This window comes from Pleurodeles waltl, chromosome 1_1, assembly GCF_031143425.1.
Source record: "Pleurodeles waltl isolate 20211129_DDA chromosome 1_1, aPleWal1.hap1.20221129, whole genome shotgun sequence".
Lineage (NCBI taxonomy): Eukaryota > Metazoa > Chordata > Amphibia > Caudata > Salamandridae > Pleurodeles > Pleurodeles waltl.
The window spans coordinates 836,244,714-836,266,460 of record NC_090436.1 but is presented as its reverse complement, the minus strand read 5'-3'; the positions used below and the strand labels follow the sequence as shown (position 1 = coordinate 836,266,460).

At 46.2% G+C, this 21,747-nt stretch overlaps 1 protein-coding gene across 1 annotated transcript in view; it reads right to left on the bottom strand.

Moving 5' to 3' along the window:
- Positions 1-21,747, bottom strand: part of TMC1 (transmembrane channel like 1) — a 372,520-nt gene that overhangs the window by 258,038 nt on the left and 92,735 nt on the right. Inside the window, exon 4 of the mRNA XM_069242288.1 lies at positions 7,051-7,141. Coding sequence (XP_069098389.1) covers positions 7,051-7,141 — 91 coding nt within the window. The remainder of the gene's footprint in view (positions 1-7,050; positions 7,142-21,747) is intronic.

The window sequence follows — 21,747 nt, the reverse complement described above, 5'->3', positions numbered from 1 at the left end:
GAAAGACTGTAGAGGTTGGGATGGTTTATTCTTAAAGGGTATTTTAGTAAAGGGGTTGGTGCTGATGGTTTTCTTCTGTTTTAAATAGGAGTCCAATGTGTCTGCCTTGGTTGTGTAGTGAGTTGCCAATTTGTTTGTGAAATCTTGAGTGGTGGGATGACTTCCTTCCATGCATGTGGGTTTTCGAAATTCATTGAGAATTTTATAAAATTCCTTGGTTGTAGATTGAGCATTTAGAATTCGGTCTGAGTAGTATCTTTTTTTAGCTTTTTTGATTGATGATTTGTATATCCTGTTAAGTTTGTGTAGCTGCAGTTTGTCTTGACTGTTGTTTGTTTTGAGCCAGGTCCGCTGCAACTTTCTGATTTGTTGCTTTATCTTTTTAAGTTCTGTGTTTCTCCAAGGTGTTGGTTTTCTTTTGTCATGTTTAGTTTTTCTGAGTGGTATTAGGACATCAAAAGCTTCCTGTAGCCACTCATAAAGTTTTGGTACAGAATTGATTGTATCTAGATCTGTGTTTGCTGTTAGTTGTGTTTCTAAGTGATCCAAATTGAGTTTGCTCCATGGTCGATAGGTGTATGTATGTAAGTGGTTGTGGGGTGTGTTGATTTGTGGAGTTGTCTGTCGGAAAGTTATCAGATGGTGGTCTGGCCAGGTGGTTGGTGTGATGCTATGAATAGTAACGAGTTCAGGCTTAGCAAAAATGACATCTAGGATGTGACCAGCGATGTGTGTGGGATTGTGTACAATCTGATGTAGGTTCAATGAGAGTAGGCCAGTGTTGATAGCTTTTGGATGGGGCATATTGGGTTTGTCAAACCAAATGTTTAGATCCCCAAGAATGCATAGATTGGAGTATAGTGTAATAAGGTTTGAGACAGTGTCAAGAAAAGCATCAGGGAAAGTGGAGTTGTTAGGTGGAGGTCTGTAAATGAGGAGAAAGTTACAGGAGGAAGTTGGAGTAGGGTGGCATCTGGTAAGGAGGGCTTCACAACCTTGTATGGAGATGTTGTCTGTTTTACTGAGGTTTATTGCCTGTTTGAATATAATAGCAAGTCCACCTCCTCTCTTGCCTATACGGTTTTGTGTGATGGTTTGATAGCCTGGAGGAAGGGCTTCGTGCAACACTGGTGCCATGTCATCTCCCAACCAGGATTCCGTAATGAATAGTAAGTCAGGTTGTGTGTCTGTGAGCAGGTCGTAGATGTGGTGCTTGTTTTTTGAGAGTGATCGAGCATTTATGAGCTGGCAGTTTAGATAGGGTGTGTTAGTGGTAGTGTTGTTTTGTTTAGTAGAAGGGTAAGTAGTATAATGTGAGCTTGAAGCAGGAGTGTTGCTAGTTGTGATAACTGTTTGAGGCTCACAATAGTCTTGCTTTTCAACATAGTGTTCCTCTTCCAGCAGATTAAGGAGGCATTTTGTTGGGTCTGTGTGTGTGGGTGGTGAACTTGGTGGCTGAGAGAGCCATGAGGAGTGTAGTGTTTTTGTAGGGTAGTTTTATTATGTAACAAACAAGGGGATGCAAGATTGCTATGAGTGGCATGTTTTTTATTTTGTTTGCGTTTGTTTAGTGTGGATGGAGTATGGGTTAGGGGTGGTGGAGGAGCATGTGGATCATGATGTAAGGCCCTAAATTGTGCAATGGAGGAGAGGCGAGTGAATGAAGGTTGCTGGGATGGGGTACTTGTGGTAGGTGTTTGTGAAGAGTGGGGGGTAGGGGTGGAGATAGGATGTCCTTTGTGTAGTCCTGGGGGTGGGAGTGGTTATGACGATGAGTGTAATGTAAGTTTGTGTTGCTTTGATGTGCTGATGTTTGTGGTCGGTATTGTTTTTGTGGAAGAATGAGAGGGGCTATTGGTGTAGTTGTTTTTGGTGAGGGATTTGTATGTGAGTTAGTGCTGCTAAGTGGAATTTGAGTGTTAGATGGGGTGTTGATGTGTTTTGGAGGTGAATGTATGAAGTGTGTAAGAGGTGATGGGTGTGTGTCAGGGAAATAAGTATTAATTGAGATGACCGGAAGGGGTAATATGTGTGGTGGAGTGAAATGTGGGGATTGTATGGTTGTGTGTAATTGGTGAGGAGAGGGGAAGAGTGATTGTAGATGATGTGTTTGAAGGCAGGGTTTGGGCATTGTTATGAAGACAGGCGGTCTGTGTGGAGTGAACAGCGGATCGTGTTTTTGGTTAGTATGAGCAGAGAGTGTGTATCTGGGAGACTGAAACTGAGAGAATTGTATGTTGTAGTTTTGTATTGTGTGGGTGGTGGCAGGTAGTGTTAGTGGGAGGGGACAGAGTAGTGTTTGCTGTGAGAATGAAGGTGTTTGACTGTAGTAGTTATGGGGGGTATGTGCACATGTGTTGTATGTAGGGTATTGTGTTGGGTGGTGGGGCAATGCAATCTGTCTGTGGTCAGTTTGTGATGCATGACTTGGATATCTTTGCAGATAATGCATTTGCATGTTGAGGGATGTGTTGGGGTGGAAACCATTTCTGGGGAAATATGAATTGGGCAGCAATTCTGGCCCTAGTCCCTAGTCCCTACCTGTCCCGAACAGGCCCAAACAGACAGCTGCCCTTGTCCTCTCCGCCCTTTGCCTCGACGCCCGGGCTGAGACGCCCTGAATTCTGGTCTTTTATAGCCCTATCAGCCAATAAGAAGCTCTTCCTAACCCTAGCCAATCCTATTTTAAACCCTGATTTAGCCAACTAATTGAAGACCCAGCCCTATTCACCAGTCACAGCCCTATTTCCTGACCCCCAATCACAGCCCCAGCCCTAAAACCAACAGCCAATCAGAATCCCAGTCCTATCCACCAATCACAGCCCTAGAACCAACAGCCAATCAGAATCCCAGTCCTATCCACCAATCACAGCCCTAGAACCAACAGCCAATCAGAATCCCAGTCCTATCCACCAATCACAGCCCTAAAACCAACAGCCAATCAGAATCCTAACCCTATCCACCAATCACAGCCCTAGAACAAACAGCCAATCAGAATCCCAGCCCTATCCACCAATCACAGCCATAGAACCAACAGCCAATCAGAATCCCAGCCCTATCCACCAATCATAACTGCATCCCTGGAGCTACCAACCAATGAAACACCATCTCCCAAAAACCAATCACAACAGCATATGCAACTACCACGAGGAACCTATATAAGGAGCAAGTTAACTAAACTCCAGTCCCTGTGGCCTGGGGGAAGGCTACTGCTGCTCTATTCAGTATCTCCTTGGATACAGACAGGCTGAATCCACACTTCCAAGCTAGCAGAGTCTACTTTCCAGGTAAGGGGGAGATTGTTTAAGAGACAAACACTGCAATAGTTCTGGGCGCACACTCTAAAATCGGGCGTTTTAAGGTAAAAATACAGGGGGGCAGACAGCTTTTAAGCACAATTTAAATCACACAAACAGATTAAAAACAGTCTCCTAAAACCACACTCTGAAAGATGTATGTAGCCTTTTTACTAAGAATAGGGGTGAAAAAAAAGGGGGGCAGAGGGGGGGAAGAGTCTACTTTCCAGGTAAGGGGAGATTGTTTAAGAGACAAACACTGCAATAGTTCTGGGCGCACACTCTAAAATCGGGCTTTTTTTAAGGCAAAAATACAGGAGGGCAGACAGCTTTTAAGCACAATTTAAATCACACAAACAGATTAAAAACAGTCTCCTAAAACGACACTCTGAAAGATGTATGTAGTCTTTTTACTAAGAATAGGGTTGAAAGAAAAGGGGGGCAGAGGGGGGCATAGGGGGGGGGGGCAGCCACAAACTAGCAAGGGAATTCACACAGTCACGGCAAAAACGATTTTTAAACAAACACCACTTTAAAAGAGGCCAGGCTGCCTGAAAACACAGAGAGTCCACAGTAAAACAAACACTTTTTGAACAATTAATACTATTTAACTAGAAAAAATCTTTGGGCTCCTTACCTAGGTCTTTTTGCAATCCTTGAACACTGGGCTGTATCAGGACACAGGGGAGATGCAAACAGGAACACAAAATGGAGGTGCCTGTCTTTGGCCTTCCCTCCACAAACTTAAGGAGCCAGAGCAGGTGGGGGGGGGGGGCGGGTCTCAGGTGCAGCAGAGACTCAGGGAGCCAATGAGCTAAGTCCAGTCCCTGTGGCCTGGGGGGAGGCTACTGCTGCTCTATTCAGTATCTCCTTGGATACAGACAGGCTGAATCCACACTTCCAAGCTAGCAGAGTCTACTTTCCAGGTAAGGGGTAGATTGTTTAAGAGACAAACACTGCAATAGTTCTGGGCGCACACTCTAAAATCGGGCTTTTTTTAAGGCAAAAATACAGGGGGGGCAGACAGCTTTTAAGCACAATTTAAATCACACAAACAGATTAAAAACAGTCTCCTAAAACCACACTCTGAAAGATGTATGTAGTCTTTTTACTAAGAATAGGGGTGAAAAAAAAGGAGGTGATGTGAGATGTAGGCAAAAATGTGCGGGTCCAGTGAACATATGCCAGTGTTGTATTTTACAAATCTTCACAAAGAACTGATAATTTTTTGTGGTGCAAAGGATGCATACTTCAAAGGAACCTCTATTCCAATAGTTCATAAACTTCTTGAGTATAAAATAAAAAGAAGCAGCTCAGCCTAAATGCGAATGCTGTAATATGCATATGTGGGCGGCAATTGGACAGTGCACTCTATGACCAATGCAAGACATGGCTACAAAATAAAAAATGTCACTCAACATGCTTGTTAAGTTAATATAAGGGTCTTTACTAAAATGTGAAATAAAATCTCCGAGAAACTATTGTTCTGTTTTACATAGAGTTCTTTATTATGACCACGTGCATCCAGTGGGTATGTTACGAAAGGGCCCTTCAAATCCGTCTTTTCCAGTGTTATGCCCAGAAGTTCCTGAACTCCTCCATTTTAATAAATCATCCCCAAACTTCCATTGTCCATCAAAGCCCTCCAAGGTCATCTATATCTCAAACAACTAGAAACCGATTTTGAGCATAGTAAAATGTAAAAGGGTGAAATTCCTCTGGAAAGCTATGGTACTGTACATTTTTCAATTGTTTTGTTTCTACCTGAAAATTATCCACCAGAGGAATTAACCATGGCATGGCAACGGTAATTGCTATTACCTAAGAGATAATTTCTCCACCACAGACGTGCTGTAGCATGGAGCAGATATTTCCTGTAATGGAGAACCCTACAGTGTACATGCAATTTTGTGGAAATGCACATTAAACATTTTTTCTCATCTAGTAAGTAGTTTGAACCACAAAAATCGAAATTATTCTATTTCCGTACTAGATAAATTGGGTTGATTTTCTTCAGTTTTATTCATTCAGATACGTTTTTGTTGTTGTCCATTTAATAAGTTCATTTTTTCAGCAAATTCTTCCTTGCTGTTTTCACTATAATCATAACTGCATCAATCTTGATTTTCTCCCTATGGCATGTTGGAATGTTATCATTCCCATTTAGTAAATGCAGTTCTGCACCTTTTAACTTTAGACTTTTTCCAGTACCTAAAGTGCCATTTGTTTTGTTAGTCTTTTTGTTTTCGTATGATCTTCATAGTCTTTGTTGGCTCTCCAATTTTGGAGGTTTATAGAAATATTGTGCTAAAACTATTTAATAACAGTTTTTTAAGAATGGTATCATTAAACGCATATCCAATATGGACTCATGTGAGGAGAAAACTGTCGGCAGGTCACTAGCGCACAGCAGAGCACACTACCCACCACCACTTCCTCCATCCTCCTCTTCTGAAATCTGTTCTTACTCAGGTTATCACAACCATTAATGCAGTCTCACTGTGTGAAGGCAAACGCTGTTTTGTAGCTATGGGCCTGATTTAGAACTAGGCAGACGGGTTATTCTGTCACAGTGGTGACGATATCCCGTCCGCTAAAATCTAAGGGGCACATTTAAAAGCCTCTAGCGCCACCTTAGCTCCGCCATAGCGTCATTTTTTTACGCTAAGGTGGCGCTAAAGTGTCATTTTCCCTGCACCATATTTACACTTTGTAGACCCTTGCGCCACATTATGCCTGCACCATTAGGGGGGGCCAAAAAAGTGGCGCATGGAAATGCAAGAGATTTTCTTGTACCATTTTTTATGGCACTTTTAATACCTGCTCAGAGCAAGTGTTAAAAAGGGGCATACCATTATCTACAATGGCCCCCTATATACTCTTCAGGAGTAGCGCCAAAATGTTGGTGTTACTCCTGCAGAGTACCTCAATAGTTTCAACAAAATGACGCTATTACCCCCTACCCTGCGTCATGTGCACCGTATTTTAAATACGGCACACACATGGTGGCGTTAGGGAGGCACTAGGAGGGTGCAAGGAAAGTGGCGCTGCACTAAGTGCTGTGCCACATTTCTTAAATCTGCTCCTAAATCTCATAGGACATAATGGGATTTAGATTTCAGTGGACCGGATTTATGTCACCGTTGTGATGGGTAACCTGTCTTTTGAGTTCTAAATCAGGCCCCTATGTGTTTGTTATATGGTATATGGAAGCAGTTAATTTTTGTTGTAAACTGGTCTAAATTGAACTACGTATTAAGATAGCAACTTAGAAAGTAGATTGATTTGAGTGTATCAATTTATATTTTAAGTCACTTTGGGCCTATTAGTGAAACCAGCCAAGTGCAGAAGGAGGGCTAAACCTTTCAAACGTTCTTTGATTCCCATAATATCTGGCAATAAAAGCAGTCGAGTCATATAACGTACACCTAATTGACAGAATGATTTCTTATATATTGGCAAGATCAAATGAGTAGAAACCTTTGAACAAACAGTGGTAAATGTGTATACATTACAAAATGATGAATTAATGCTATAACAAAATGGGTTGAGTTACACCCCACAACTTGCTTTTTTTTGCCCCATAATTTAGTTACACTGTCGCATAATTTGGTCCTTGATTATTGCATAATCCCACTTGCAATAGACAACACCAATCTAAAGAGTGTCGTTGGGAAAATTTGAAAAGAAACTCACTGACTGCACACCATAATGCGTAAAAGAAATATTGTAAAAGGAAAAGAAATTCACTTACTTTCATCATCATCACTTTGTACGCATAAAACTGTTTCCCCTTCCCTTTACCGAGGGCACCTTCAAATTTTTCAACAAAAAGCTGAGCATCCCTAGAGAATACAGAAAACACTTATTTAGTATGTGCATTGAAGCAATTTTTGACAGCAAGCTTTTAGTATTTAGACAAAATAGTGTATGGACAAAATACCTAGAACCTTTGTTAAAACCTGCATGATATACTTTGTTGTAAGCATACTGGGCCAAGAACGGGCAGCTATTGTCCAGGAGATGAGTCTTCTAGAGCATTGCAATATGGGGAGCATGCCAGAGAAGAAAGTGGAGAACCGCACCTCTCTTAACCCTGAGAAGGGGACTATTTCTATTCCATGTTATCACTGTGAAGGTTGTCATCTTGGGCCATTAACTGAATTGTGTACAGGGTAATGGGACTGTGGCCTCTGCTTATTAGCCCCCTCTTCGCTAGGATTTGGAGAGGTGATCCTATGTGTATGACAGTGCAGGGTTTATACAATGCGGTGATTATTCTGAAAGAGAAAAAAACGATCAGCAGAACAAATAAAACCTCTTCCCTTCCACCAACTGTTCACTCCCTATACTTCTCCCCTGTAGAAGCATCTGTCGCCCAAACGGGGTTGCCACCTTGCAACTAGGTGGTAACATGAATCTCTCTCTGGGCATCTCTCCTGGTATCTTGGCCCTTGATGGCTAAAAAAAGGATGCAGTGGTGCTGGCATGCAAAATCCTCAACTAGCAAACAAAGCAAACCATTTCTCCTCTATCAGTGAAGTAATTACTATGCCCCGGCAGGGGGGCTGCCCCTCCGATGGCCCCAACTCTCGGCAAGGCCTGCGCCCCATATCCTCCCCTTCCAAGCCCAAATAATCAATCAATCAATCAATCAATGCATTTATAGAGCGCACGACTCACCCGAGAGGGTCTCAAGGCGCTGGGGGGGGGGTTACTGCTGCTCAAAAAGCTATGTCTTGAGGCGCTTCCTGAAGGCGAGATGGTCCTGGGTAGTTCTTAGGTGAGCGGGAGGGAGTTCCATGCTGTGGCTGCCAGGTAGATGAAGGATTTACCTCCTGCGGTGGTTCTGCGGATACGTGGGACGGTGGCGAGGGCGAGGCTGGCTGAGCGAAGCTGACGGGTGGGCATGTAGAACGAGAGGCGGCTGTTGAGGTATTCGGGCCCATGTTGTGGAGAGCTTTGTGTGCGTGGGTGAGGAGCCGGAAGGTGATCCTCTTGTTGACGGGGAGCCAGTGCAGGTGTTTCAGGAGGGCGGATATGTGGCTGTGGCGCGGTATGTCGAGGATGAGGGGTGCGGAGGCGTTCTGTATGCGTTGAAGACGTTTCTGTAGCTTTGCGGTGGTCCCTGCGTATAGGGTGTTTCCGTAGTCCAGACGGCTTGTGACGAGGGCATGGGTAACTGTCTTTCTGGTTTCGGCGGGGATACATCGGAAGATTTTTCGGAGCATGCGAAGTGTGTGGAAGCATGATGACGAGACAGCGTTGACTTGCTTGGTCATAGTGAGGAGGGGGTCCAGGATGAATCCGAGGTTGCGTGCGTGGTCCGAGGGGGTTGGTGCGGTGCGCTGAGCCGTGGGCCACCATGAGTCGTCCCAGGCGGAAGGGAAATGTCCGAGGATGAGGACCTCTGTCTTGTCTGAGTTCAGCTTCAGGGGGCTGAGCTTCATCCATTCCGCGACGTCTTTCATTCCCTCCTGTAGGTTGATTTTGGCGGTGGTAGGGTCTTTAGTGAGGGAGAGTATCAGCTGGGTGTCGTCAGCATAGGAGATGATATTGATGTTGTGTTTGCAAGCGATGTCGTTGAGGGGGCTCTTGTAGACATTGAAGAGGGTTGGGCTGAGCGATGAACCTTGGGGTATGCCGCAGATGATCTCGGTGGGTTCTGAGCGGAAGGGCGGGAGGTAGACTCTTTGGGTTCTGTCAGAGAGGAACAAGATGATCCAGTCAAGGGCCTGTCCTAGGATTCCAGTGGAGCGGAGGTGGGTTATTAGGGTGCGATGGCACACGGTGTCGAAGGCAGCCGAGAGGTCCAGGAGTATGAGGGCGGTTGTTTCTCCGTTGTACATCAGAGTTCTGATGTCGTCGGTGACTGCGATGAGGGAGGTTTCCGTGCTATAGTTGGCTCGAAATCCTGATTGGGAAGGGTCGAGCGAGTTGTTAGCTTCAAGAAAGTTGGTCAGCTGCTTGTTGACGGTCTACTTGATGACCTTGGCCGGGAAGAGGAGGAGAGAGATGGGGCGGAAGTTCTTCAGGTCGTTGGGGTCAGCCGTGTTTTTTTTTCAGGAGGGCGCTGACTTCCGCGTGTTCCCAGCTCTCGGGGAAGGTGGCCGATGAGAACAAGCTGTTGATGATGCTCCGGAGATAGGGGGCGATGAAGGAGTCGGCTTTGTTGAAGATGTGATGGGGGCACGGGTCCGAGGGGGAGCCGGAGTGGATGGTGTTCATGGTGATTCTGGTCTCTTCAGAGCTGATGGGGGTCCAGGCGTTGAGGATAGTGGTGGGGGCTGTTGGTTCGGTGGTGGGCGGCGAGGTCTGGGGTCTGAAGCTGTCGTGTAGGTCTGCGATCTTTCGATGGAAGAAAGTAGCGAGGGAGTTGCAGAGTTCTTGTGAGGGCGTGATGACGTTGGAGCTGGCGCTGGGGTTGGAGAGCTCTTTGACGATGTTGAAGAGTTCTTTGCTGTTGTGGGTGTTGTTGTCTAGTCTCTCTTTGAATGATGTCCTTTTGGTGAAGCATATCAGCTGGTGGTGTTCACGGGTGGCGATCTTGAGGGCTGACATGTTTTCTTCGGTGCGTTCTCTGCGCCAGGTTTTTTCGAGGGTACGGCAGGATTTCTTGGATTCTTTGAGGGCGTCCGTGAACCACAGGGGTTTCCTGATGCTGGTCCCGCTTGGGTGGCTTTTAAGTGGAGCGAGGTTTTCGGCACAGTTGGTGATCCATTGTGTGAGGCTGAGGGCTGTGTTGTTGGCGTCGGTGGTGATGGCTGGTGGGTTTTGGTTCAGTGTTGAGAGGAGCTGCTCTGTGGAGATCTCTAGAGTCTGCGGGGGATTGGTTGTGTGCAATGGTGGTGGGTCTCCCGTTTGAAGGTGAAGTGGACGCATCTGTGGTCGGTCCAGTGTAGTTCAGAGGAGTGGCTGAAGGATATGTGGTTGCTGGCAGAGAAGATGGGGTCGAGCGTGTGGCCAGCGGTGTGGGTGGGGGTGTTCACCAGTTGCTTGAGTCCGAGGTTGGCGAGGTTGGCGAGCAGGGTGGCGGTGTTGTTGTCGTTGTTTTTCTCCAGGTGGAAGTTCAGGTCCCCGAGGAGGATGTAGTCTGGTGAGGCTAGGGCGTGCGGGCTGATGAAATCGGTGATGGTTTCGCTGAATTGGGTGCGTGGGCCCGGGGGCCTGTAGACGAGAGTTCTTCTGAGGGTGGTTCTGGGGTCGGTGTGGATCTGGAAGTGTATGTGTTCGGCGGCGAGGAGGGTGTCTTCAATATGTTTGAGTGTCTCGGTGTCCCTTATGGGACAGTTTCCAGCTTCTAGGGCCTTGATGGCTGCCACCAGGGGCCTCCTGAGTACAAGGTCCCAAATGATACAGTCAAAGGGGAGGCTGGGATGGTTACAAGAGTCCTTGTTCTGTCAACTAGTCCCAGGCCCCTTCCAGCGTGTCAAAGAAGTGATACCTGCCATTGTGAATCACTCACAGCTGCACCAGGAAGAAAAGCATATATTGCAAACCCATAGCTCTTGGCATTTGTTTAACCTGCTCACATGATTTTGTTGGGCTTGCACTTGACGAATATAGTCTGGAAAAATCATCACTCAGGTGATGCTTCTTCGGCCCTGCACCTTTCAAGATAGCATCCCTATCACAGTAAATAAGGAACTCAGTGATCACGGGCCAGGGAGGGGCTCCTGGGGGTTCCCAAGCCAATAACATGTACCCTCTGAATAATCAACATGCAGAAAGAGCCTCGCTGTCAATCTACAATTTCACCCATTGCTCCAGCAATACCTCTGGGGCTCGTCCCTCCTCCCTCTCCTGGAATCCAACGAAATGGAGTGTGCTCCTGTGCACCCTATTTTTGGCATCCTCAACTCGGTCAGTAAGAGTCTTGGAAGTCAATGGCAAGTGGGTCACCTCTTTCTTAAGATTTTGGACAGTTTCCTCCAACTCAGAGATGGGCTCCTTCGGCTATGGGTGGCAAAAGAAATGCTGCAGCCCATACGATTCCCTGGAACACCAATGCTCTGGGTATCTATGAACCATATACTAGGGACTTACAAGGGGGTGTCCAGTGTGCTGATTTGGAGTGAAATATGGAGTCACTAAACTGTAGTGACAAATTTAGAAAGAGAGAGAGCATGAGCACTGGAGTTCTGATTAGCAGGACTCCAGTGACAATTTAGAAACAGTGAAACATATTGACAAGCAGGCCATCAACCATAAGCACTGGGGTCCTGGCTAGCAGGATCCCAGTGGCACAGTCAAAAACACACTGACATCAGGGAGAAATCGGGGGTAACATGTCAAAAAGAGGTTACTTTCCAAAACCTGTATATTAGCACAGTACATTATGGTGTCAGGTGCCTGATTCAGGCACAAATACAGCCAATGCTAAAGGAATGCTGTCAGTTGTTTTCTTTCATAAAGGAAACATAATTAGTTTGACAACAATATTCACAGTTGCAGGGATGTGGATCTACCCCAAAATTAATGGCTTAAACTGAGCAGAGTAATAATGACCTCCATCAAACCCCTGACAAGTAAACCACCAAATCACAATTGACACATTTGGCTTTCGCTGGATTCTCTAGGTAGGTACTGTTATAGGTTGATGTTCTATACTTGACAGGATGGGAAGTGGAAGAACCACAAAGAAAAATGTCTGGCCACAGTTCAAGCATTCCATGAATAGAAGTCATTCCTCAGGGATAAACTCATTCAACCACCATTTGGCATAAAATAATGTACTTGATTTTTGATAAGTAGATTGACAGAATGAATAGCAGAGACTTAAATATGGTGATTGTAGCAAATCTGCCTTTTCGACATGGTTACCCCAGATGTTTTGCCTTTTTCTGAACCCTATTTTTGTTGGATATAGAACTTGCTGTACTCCATCCCCGCTTAACAGGAGTAAAGTGCTTTTGCTCCACCTTTATATATAGTTAAATTGGCTTACCCCTGATTGCCATATTTACTTTGCCTGTAGACCCTTAGTACATGATGGAGAAGATGCACCCAGGTCCTGGAAGTTAAATGTCACCTGTGGACTGTAGCACTGGTTTTGCCATCACCAGGTCCGCCTGTGAAACATGGCCTCTGGCCTAGCATGTGTAGCTTGACAACAGCAGGCTAAACACTTGCTATCAAACCTGTCAAAATAAACCTTTTTGACACATAGGAAACCCTACTTGCTTTTAATTATAAATAAGTCCCCCATGAGTAGTCCTTGGTACCCACAAGATAAGATAAATATTTATTGTTTACAGTTATTTAAAACCATCTTAGTATACAACAACAGCATAATTAAGAAGACATTAAGGCGGTCATTCTGACCGCGGCGGGCGGTGGTCGCCGCCCGCCATGCGGTTACCGCCGAATGACCGGCCCGCGGTCAAAAGACCGCGGCGGCCATTCCAACTTTCCCGCTGGGCCGGCGGGCGACCGCCAAAAGGCTGCCCGCCGGCCCAGCGGGAAAGCCCCTGCAACGAGGAAGCCGGCTCCGAATGGAACCGGCGGAGTTGCAGGGGTGCGATGGGTGCAGTGGCACCCGTCGCGATTTTCACTGTCTGCTAAGCAGACAGTGAAAATCTGTATGGGGCCCTGTGAGGGGGCCCCACGACACCCGTTCCCGCCATCCTGGTTCTGGCGGTGACAACCGCCAGAAACAGGCTGGCGGGAAGGGGGTCGGAATCCCCGTGGCGGTGCTGCAAGCAGCGCCGCCATGGAGGATTCCCTGGGCCAGGGGAAAACCGGCGGGAAACCGCCGGTTCCCCTTTTCTGACCGCGGCTTTACCGCCGCGGTCAGAATAGCCCAGGAAGCACCGCCAGCCTGTTGGCGGTGCTTCCGCTGCCCTCCGCCCTGGCGGTCATGGACCGCCAGGGTCGGAATGACCCCCTAAGTAATCTAGTTACTTCATACATACATCTGCCCCTAAAAGCCATGATCAACTGGTTTATTGTCATAAAAGACAGTGCAGCCAATTGAGGCCATAATGTAATAAAGTAGAAGGTGCAATCTGATGCAATAAAATAATTCAAACACACCCTGACCCAGGACACAGGTCCAAAGACAATCTCAGTGTCTATTAAAAACAGTAAAAATGGCTACAACTGGCCTAACAGATACAAACAATAAATGAATGCATCTTCAGATGCCAAAACTAATTCAATGTTTACGGCAGAGCTGGAGACTGAGATACTAATATCAGGGCTTAAATAAAATAAAATGCAGGTGCAGTGAGATGTCCCTTTTGGGTGTGCTATGGTGGTCTGTGTTTTTTACAGTGAAGTACCTATGATCTAAAACAGACCTAACCATAATAGAGTCAAAAAGGAGCATAATGCAATATAAACTGACAAATGTCTTTGTAACAAAACCAATGACAAGAATTGAATTTAAAGTTCAATCGAAATCAAAATATGATAGGATGAGCAATCCTTATAACTGAACTCTGATCATCTAGATCCTTTTAGAATAACAGAGAAATGTACCAAGACAGACCCCAGCAGCATAAAATAGAGAAAAAAGCAAATGCAGTAATTACTAAAGGGCATCCCTCCAGTGAACCCTACAACAAATTAAAAATTTGTACAAGATAAAATGAAAGTACAACACAATGGCGGAAATCCATTTTAACTGTACTCTAATAGTCCAGTTCTTTTAGGATAATGGACAAATAATCTAAAACAGACCTATGCAGATTAAAATTGAAAAGTGCCAAGTGAGGTGCAACCTAGAGAGCATTTCTGCTGCAAAACCAATTACTGAGATACAGATTTACAATTTTAAAAAGTCCACATTCTCATATGATAACATGCTGAACTGTGTTTTGAAATTATTTCTAGCATTCAGATTTTTGAGGTAAAGTGCAAAAAAAAAATTGTGGAGACGAGCAGTCAGTGTAGGTCTGCAGTGAGTTACCACCACATACAGGCCCATCACGCCCACATCTGCTTGCCATAGGTGGGGAACATTCAAACGAAGTATGGAATCATGAAGTTTCCATTTTAGCGGCTTTCTGACAATGGATTCAGTAACTTCAGTGCTTCTCTGAGAAATGTCATACATCTGACTGATAGTTGCACATCCACACTACTCAAACATGCGGCTATGGGCATGTTGCAGAGTGTTACGTCAAGTTTGCGGGACAGTGGTTTCAACCAATAACATCTTAAACTCTTTAGGGCTGGACACATGCATATCACGTGAGTTAAACTTTCCTTCTTGTAATTACATACATGGCAGTTCTGTTCCACTGACCAGGTTAAGCACCCAAACTTGTAGACTTTTAGGGGAATTAAGCCACATCCCAGCCTCGAAAATCCTTTTTTAAATGCCAATTTCATGGGGCTGGCTAGATATAATGCTTTCCCCCAATCTTGATACAAAGTCTCACATAGATGGGCATGGGCTTTTCGCGAAAGATCTCTTTTCTCCTCAATTCCAGATTGAATTTTGGCCATTTTAACCAACAATGTTGCAGTGAGCTTTTCGGGTAGATTTTGTTTAAAGATGTTTCGGGCCTCAAAAGCCACAAATAGGCTTCCCACAAGAATTGTTTGTCTTGGATACCTCGACCTACCAATTCTTTAAGAGACCCTGAAGGGGCATCCTTCAACTTTGCTTAATATCCCAAGAACCAGGCTTTCAGCATATTAGTTTGTTTATAGAGACCAAATTCCAATTATATCTGTGAGGATTGTGCAGAATCAGGAAGGGAGATTAAATAGAAATCTACAACACATTAACACCTTATCTAACCTTTGTCCAGCCAGGAAGAACTACTGTATCATTTTTAATGCTCAATGAGCCGAATGTAAGCATTGCCCACAAGGTAGGGTGTCTGATATTTAAAAGTGAAATATGTGAGAAATTACATTTGGCATGTTGCTCCAGGTATTATCCCCCAAAAGCCGTTTTCACTGATAGGGCTTTGATTGGATACTAGAAATTATCAAAGTATAGAATATAAATTTTAATATATACCTTTTGAAAGGAAATGGCTAAAATAGTAATTCATAGACTGATTTCATATTTGTTTAGCAGCCCAATTCATTGATGAAGTTAGATTTCCTCTCTCTAACATTCCTGGAGACTAATTTGCATCAGCTTCCCAGCAGCTGTCCAGCTCATGATTGTCCTTAATGGGGTCTGAAAACTGCTTTTAGAGCATAACAATAGATTAGGCCAGATGAGAGGATGGACTTTAGGTGGAGCACGTGATACATATCAGCTCAGATAAGGCAGCTGTGGATATTAGAAGAACTACATTAACTTCAAAGGGATGGAGTTGAATCCTGACCATTCATATATCAGTATAAGGGGAGACCTAAAGAAAGGGCAGCATTTGTTTTTTAGGCCCAAGGTAATCAGTTGTGCACCAGCCCAGTGGTAGGGAAGCTGGCCCCAGAACCAGGTTTTAAGGGCTGAGAAAGAAGGGGCTGCTTATTTTTCTAAACATACTCTTGACTGGCACAGGCTCCCTCCAAGGGCTGAGAAGACCTATGCTAGCTTGAATGTCCCTTAGAATGGTGCAATACTGGATAGTGTGCAGTAAGACAAATAGGATGTTCTACAGAAGTAGCACCCAAAGGATCCCTCCTCAGACTTTTTTTCTAGACCTGCAGAAGATCAGAAAAGGATTGGAACTGCTGTCTGCAACACAAGAGGACTGGACCTGCTCCTTCTTTTACTTAGGACAAAGATGTGGACTCCAAGAGTCAGTTGGCTGACCTCCTATATGGTTACAGAGATACAACAAGCTGCAAGAGTCCTGTTTCCTGAAGTGACCCGTTGATCAATACCAAAAGGACATGCACTGAACCTTGTTGTCAACCTCAGCTGGATTGCCGGAGCTCCTGGGGATTAGAAATGACCCAGATGAGGAAAATTTGTGATTTAGAAAATGTTTGAACTTCCAAGACCTCCTGCGCTACCAATGGAAACTCGCGACAAAGGTGTCCAATTTGGATGCTACTTTGCTGGATACAGCTTCAGGTTTGCCCCACTGGAGGATTTTGAGGTGTATATAAAAGACTAAGGACCTGATTTAGTTGTTGGGGGTAATGGGTCCCTCACCACTCTTTTGACAGAAACCCAGTACACCAGTTTGGCGGTCCGCTTGCCTGATTTAGATGTTGGCAGCCCCACAGACTTTAACCCACCTGTGTCCTGCTGACTCCGCCAAGGATTCTCATCCACTGCAACAGTGCCATAGGAAACTGTGGCTGGTGGTGGGACCTCAACCACACTTACCACAGTGCAGATTTGGATGTGCCTTACAGCCAACCAAAATGTGGTGGTTTGACCTCCACTTCTGAGGTGGCAGATTGGGGAGGGAAGGGGTGAAAACTCACTGTTTTCCTGATTCTACTTCTGTTTCTGGCTGGGCAGCACCCTGCGTCATTGCTGCCACTGGACCATAGAGAAAACACCCCGCTATCACTGGACACGAAGATAGGGAACCCACAGTGGCTGTGTACTTTGGTTGGTCACTGCAGACATATACATGTGACAGTAATTTTTGAAAATTACTGTAACATGCATATGTCAGGGACACAAGTGGGTCAGACACAGATAGGGACACTCTGGTACACAAAGCATTTTGCACATATCCATAACTTTCATTTTGGTGTCAGTATTAATTGCCAAATGAATGCTGGCACCACAAAGATGGTATAATCATACTTGTCAACTGTGTCCATGTGTGCACATTGGAAGGAGTGTGCCATGTATGTACATCAATGTGTGTTTGTGGCATGAATGTGTTGTGTTGTGGTATAATGACAATGGATAATGGTGTGTGTTAGACTTTTCATCCTTGGCGTGGTCTCCCTTAACTTTTTGCCTCTGTTCCCCAGGATGTTGATGTGTGCTGGACTCTGATTTTATTGTGTTTGTTACTCTGGGCACTTTACCACTGCTAACCAGTGCTAAAGTGCAAGTGCTCCTGTTTAAAATGTGTACGTAATTGGTTCTCCATGATTGGCATATTTGTTTTACTGTTAAGTCCCTAGTAAAGTGCACTAGAGGTGCCCAGGGCCTGTAAATCAAATACTACTAGTGGGCCTGCAGCACTGGTTGTGCCACCCACATAAGTAGCTCTGTAATCATGTCTCAGACCTGCCACTGCAGTGTCTGTGTGTGTATTTTTACACTGTAAATTCGACTTGGCAAGTGTACCCACTTGCCAGGCCTAAACCTTCCCTTTTCTTATATGTAAGGCACCCCTAAGGTAGGCCCTAGGTAGCCCCAAGGGCAGGGTGCAGTGTATGGATAAGGTAGGACATATAGTAATGTGGTTTATATGTCCTGACAGTGAAATACTGCTAAATTCGTTTTTCACTGTTGCAAGGACTGTCTCTCTCATAGGATAATATGGGGGCTACCTTTAAATATGATTAAAGCGTAGATTCCCCTAGAGCGTAGATGGACATGTGGAGTTTGGGGTCCCTGAACTCACAATTTAAAAATACATCTTTTAGTAAAGTTGATTTTAGAAAGTGAGCATTTTCTTGCTTAAACCATTCTGTGACTCTGCCTTGTTTGTGGATTCCCTGTCTGGGTCAGTTTGACAGTTGGGTTGTTTTTCACCTCACCCCAGACAGTGACACAAAGGGAGCTGGGGTGTAACCTGCATTTCCTGATTAGCCATCTCTGCTAGGAGGGAGGGGTGGAGTGGTCACTCTCATCTGAAAGGACTGTGCCTGCTCTAACAATGCCGGCTCCAACCCCCTGGTGTGTGTCTGAGGCCTTGCCTGGGCAAGGCAGGATTTCACAAGTAGGTGTGAGTCCCCTTTGAAGAAAGGTGACTTCAAAGACTAAAATGGGTATAAGAAGGGCACCCAAATCTACAGACTTTAGAAACACTTCTGGAACCAAGAGGAACCTCTGCCTGGAGAAGAGCTGTTAGCTGAGGAAGGAGTGCTGCCCTGCCTGTGACTGTGCTTTGTGGAGCTTTCCTGCAGTGCTGCTTCTGCCAGAGTAAGAGGGCAAAGACTGGACTTTGTGTGCCTTCCATCTTGAGAAGAAATCTCCAAGGGCTTGATCTAGAGCTTGCCTCCTGTTGTTTGAAGTCTCAGGGACAGCAAGAACTTCTCTCTGCCAGCACCTGGAGTCTCTGGAGAGACTCCTACTCTGCCCTGTGGTGCCCATCCAGTTCCTGGGACCCTGAAAGGAGAAGCTGGCAGCCTAAGGACAAGAAAATCCACGCACAGAGCGCCGTGCGGGGAAAAGATCGACGCGAATCCGATCTGCGGCTGAAAAACAACGCGCCGCCAGCTCCGCAGCCGAGAAACGACGCTCGCAGGAAACGCGACCGAAGAATCGACGCACGGAGCAGGAGAAATGACGTGCAGCATCGCTGACGGAAGCTGGGAGATCGCAACCTGCGCGGCGGGATCTTCAACTCATCGTGCGGCTGGATTTTTGACTCGAGTACCGCCGTGCGGAGTTATTTTCGACGCACACCCGCCCGTGCGGGGTTATTTTTGACGCACACCAGGTACATTTTCACTCTAGCAGCGCTAGTGTGTTTTTAAAACTACTTAAAGACTCTTTTTGATTTTTAATTAATAACTTGACTTGTGTATGGTGGATTTTTGTCGTTTTGGTCTTGTTTTGTTTAGATAAATATTTCCTATTTTTCTAAACTGGTGTTGTGTCATTTTGTAGTGTTTTCATTAAGTTACTGTGTGTGTTGGTACAAATACTTTACGCTTAGCACTCTGAGGTTAAGCCTACTGCTCTGCCAAGCTACCAAGGGGGTAAGCAGGGGTTAGCTGAGGGTGATTCTCTTTTACCCTGACTAGAGTGAGGGTCTTTGCTTGAACAGGGGGTAACCTGACTGTCAACCAAGGACCCCATTTCTAACATTGGTGATCAGCGGTTGGGATTTGGACTTGAATTTGTACTTGACATACAGTGATTAAGTGTACACTACTGTTTTGAGTTCAGACTACTACGTGACCACATACTACTAGTCTTGTGATTTTTGTTTTTCTCTATTTGGACTGTTTTTGCTCTGCATTCAGTTTCCTTTTTCGCTGATCCGGTGATTGACTTTTCTGGAACTTCATTTGAGAACCTGCTTTTCTGCATTTGGAACTTTGCACTCCTTTAACCTTTTATCATGTCTCTACTTGGAGATGCACCAGTTGAAGCTGTTTTTGACCTGAAGCAATTGGATAGTTATAACAAGGCTCAGCTAAAGCAGTTTTGTAAAAATTTTGGTTGTCCCATTAAGAGCTCTTCCAAGAAGGATGAGCTGAAAAAGGCGCTGAGGGCCTGGGTGACAACCAGAAGCACTGGAGGGCACACTGAGGATGAGGAGGAGGATGAGGATGAGGAGGGAGAGCAATCAGTACATAATGGTATAGTGGGGGGCCCTGTTATTTCCAGGGAAAGAGTCTCTAGGGCAAGTAGCAGTGTATCCTCCAAGGGTCTGACACCTGAAGAGTTACAGGACAGACAGGCAGAAAGGGAGTACCAATTGGAGCAGAGAAGGCTAGCCCTTGAGGAGAAGAAGATAACAATGGCTCATGAGCTTAGCTTGAAAGAGATAGATCATAGAAGCCAGTCCAGTAGAGATGGTGGCAGCAATCCTACAGTGCAGCCTGAGAGAAGGGTACACATCCCAAAAGACCTTGTGAGGGATTATAAGAGGGAGGATGATATCTACTTGTGGTTCAAGGGTTATGAGTCAGCTCTCCACATGAACCTGGTCCCTGAAGCTCATTGGGGGGCAGCCCTGTGGAAGCATTTTGAGGCAGAGGGGAGGGACATACTGACAGCCTTAGGGGATGTTCAGGATCTCACCTACCCTGTCATGAAGGAGGCCTTACTTACCAGGTATGGTCTCACCCCTGAGCAGTACAAGGAGAAGTTTAGATCCTACAAGAGAAAGGAATCCCAAACATGGTTGGAATGTGTTGATTCTTTTTGCAGGTCACTGGATGGTTGGGTGAAGGGCAGTAAGGTAAACACGTATGGGGGGCTTTAAAATTTAATTGCTTGGGAGCCCTTGTACAGTTTATGTTTTCCAGAGCTGCGCCAGCACCTCATTGACAGCAAGCTGACTGACCCCAGGAAGCTTGCACAGGAAGCGGACCGCTGGGAGAGCACCAGGGTCCAAAAGAGGTATGGGGGAGACCACGCCAAGGGTGGGCAGGGTCCCTCTCAGAAGAAAGGGGGGGTAAGGGCAAACAGGGGGAGTTCTCTAAAGGGCCCCAAACTGATTCCCAGGGTAAGGATTCCCAACCCCCCAGTGAAAAGAAGCCATGGTTGTCCAAAGGGAAGCCAGTGGCAGGTGGTCCCCCACGTAAGTGCTATGCATGTGACCAGGTGGGTCATGTGAGGGGGGACCCCAAATGCCCCAGAAGTACACCGGCACCCACTGGTGCACCGTCCCAGGGTTTGGCCAGTGTAGCGCTTGGGGAGGAGTTGGTTTCAGGTGGGTGGGAACCAGCAGAAATGACCCTTGTCTCACAAGGGGACAGTGAGATGGTCCAGAGAAACCTAGTGCCTGAATACACTAAGAAGTACAGGCAATGGGTGACCATCAATGGACAGAGGGTAGAGGCTCTGAGAGACACAGGAGCCAGTGTGACTACAGTGAGGAGTCACCTGGTGTCTGAAGAGCAGATTGATCCCCGGGTACTTCACCAAGTAGTTGCGGTAGACAACTCTGAGCGCCTCTGCAGAGTGGTGCAGGTTCCCTTTGAATGGGGGGGGGGTCTCAGGTTCCTGGAAAGTAGCTGTGAGTCCAACCATGCCTGTTGATTGTTTGCTAGGTAACGACCTGGAGGATTCCCCTTGGAAGGAGGTGGAACACAGGTCTCACTTGGAGATGTTGGGTCTGCCTGGGTGGGTATGCGTATCCACCCGGTCTATGGCAGCCAATCAGGGTAGTCAAGAGCCCCTGGAGCCTGAAACAGTGGCCCAGGGGACCGCCAAGAAGAGGAAGGGCCGGGGGCGCGGGAAACCGGCCTCAGAAGTTCCCACGGTCCGGGAGGAGGTAGAGCCTGAGGGTGATGCCCCGGAGCCTACAGGGGAACAGGTGGCTGAACTGGGGGAGGTCCCTGAGCTGTCACAGTGGCAGCAGGAAGGGGGACCCACCAGGGAAGCATTCTGCACAGCGCAGAAGGAGTGCCCTACTCTTGAGGGGCTGCGGCAGCAGACTGCAGCCCAGGCGGCTGGCGAGGTGCCAGGTACTCACCTGATTTATTGGGAGGATGGCCTCCTGTACAGTGAGCCTAAGGTTCCTGAGCCTGCGTCAGCTCGTATGCTGGTGGTACCCCAGTGCTTCAGGGCCTTCCTACTGGGTTTGGCTCATGATGTGCCTTTGGCAGGACATCTAGGGCAGGACAAGACCTATAAGAGGCTTGTCTCCCACTTTTACTGGCCCTTGATGCACAAGCAGTCAGCTGCTTATTGTAGGTCTTGTCAGACTTGTCAGGCAAG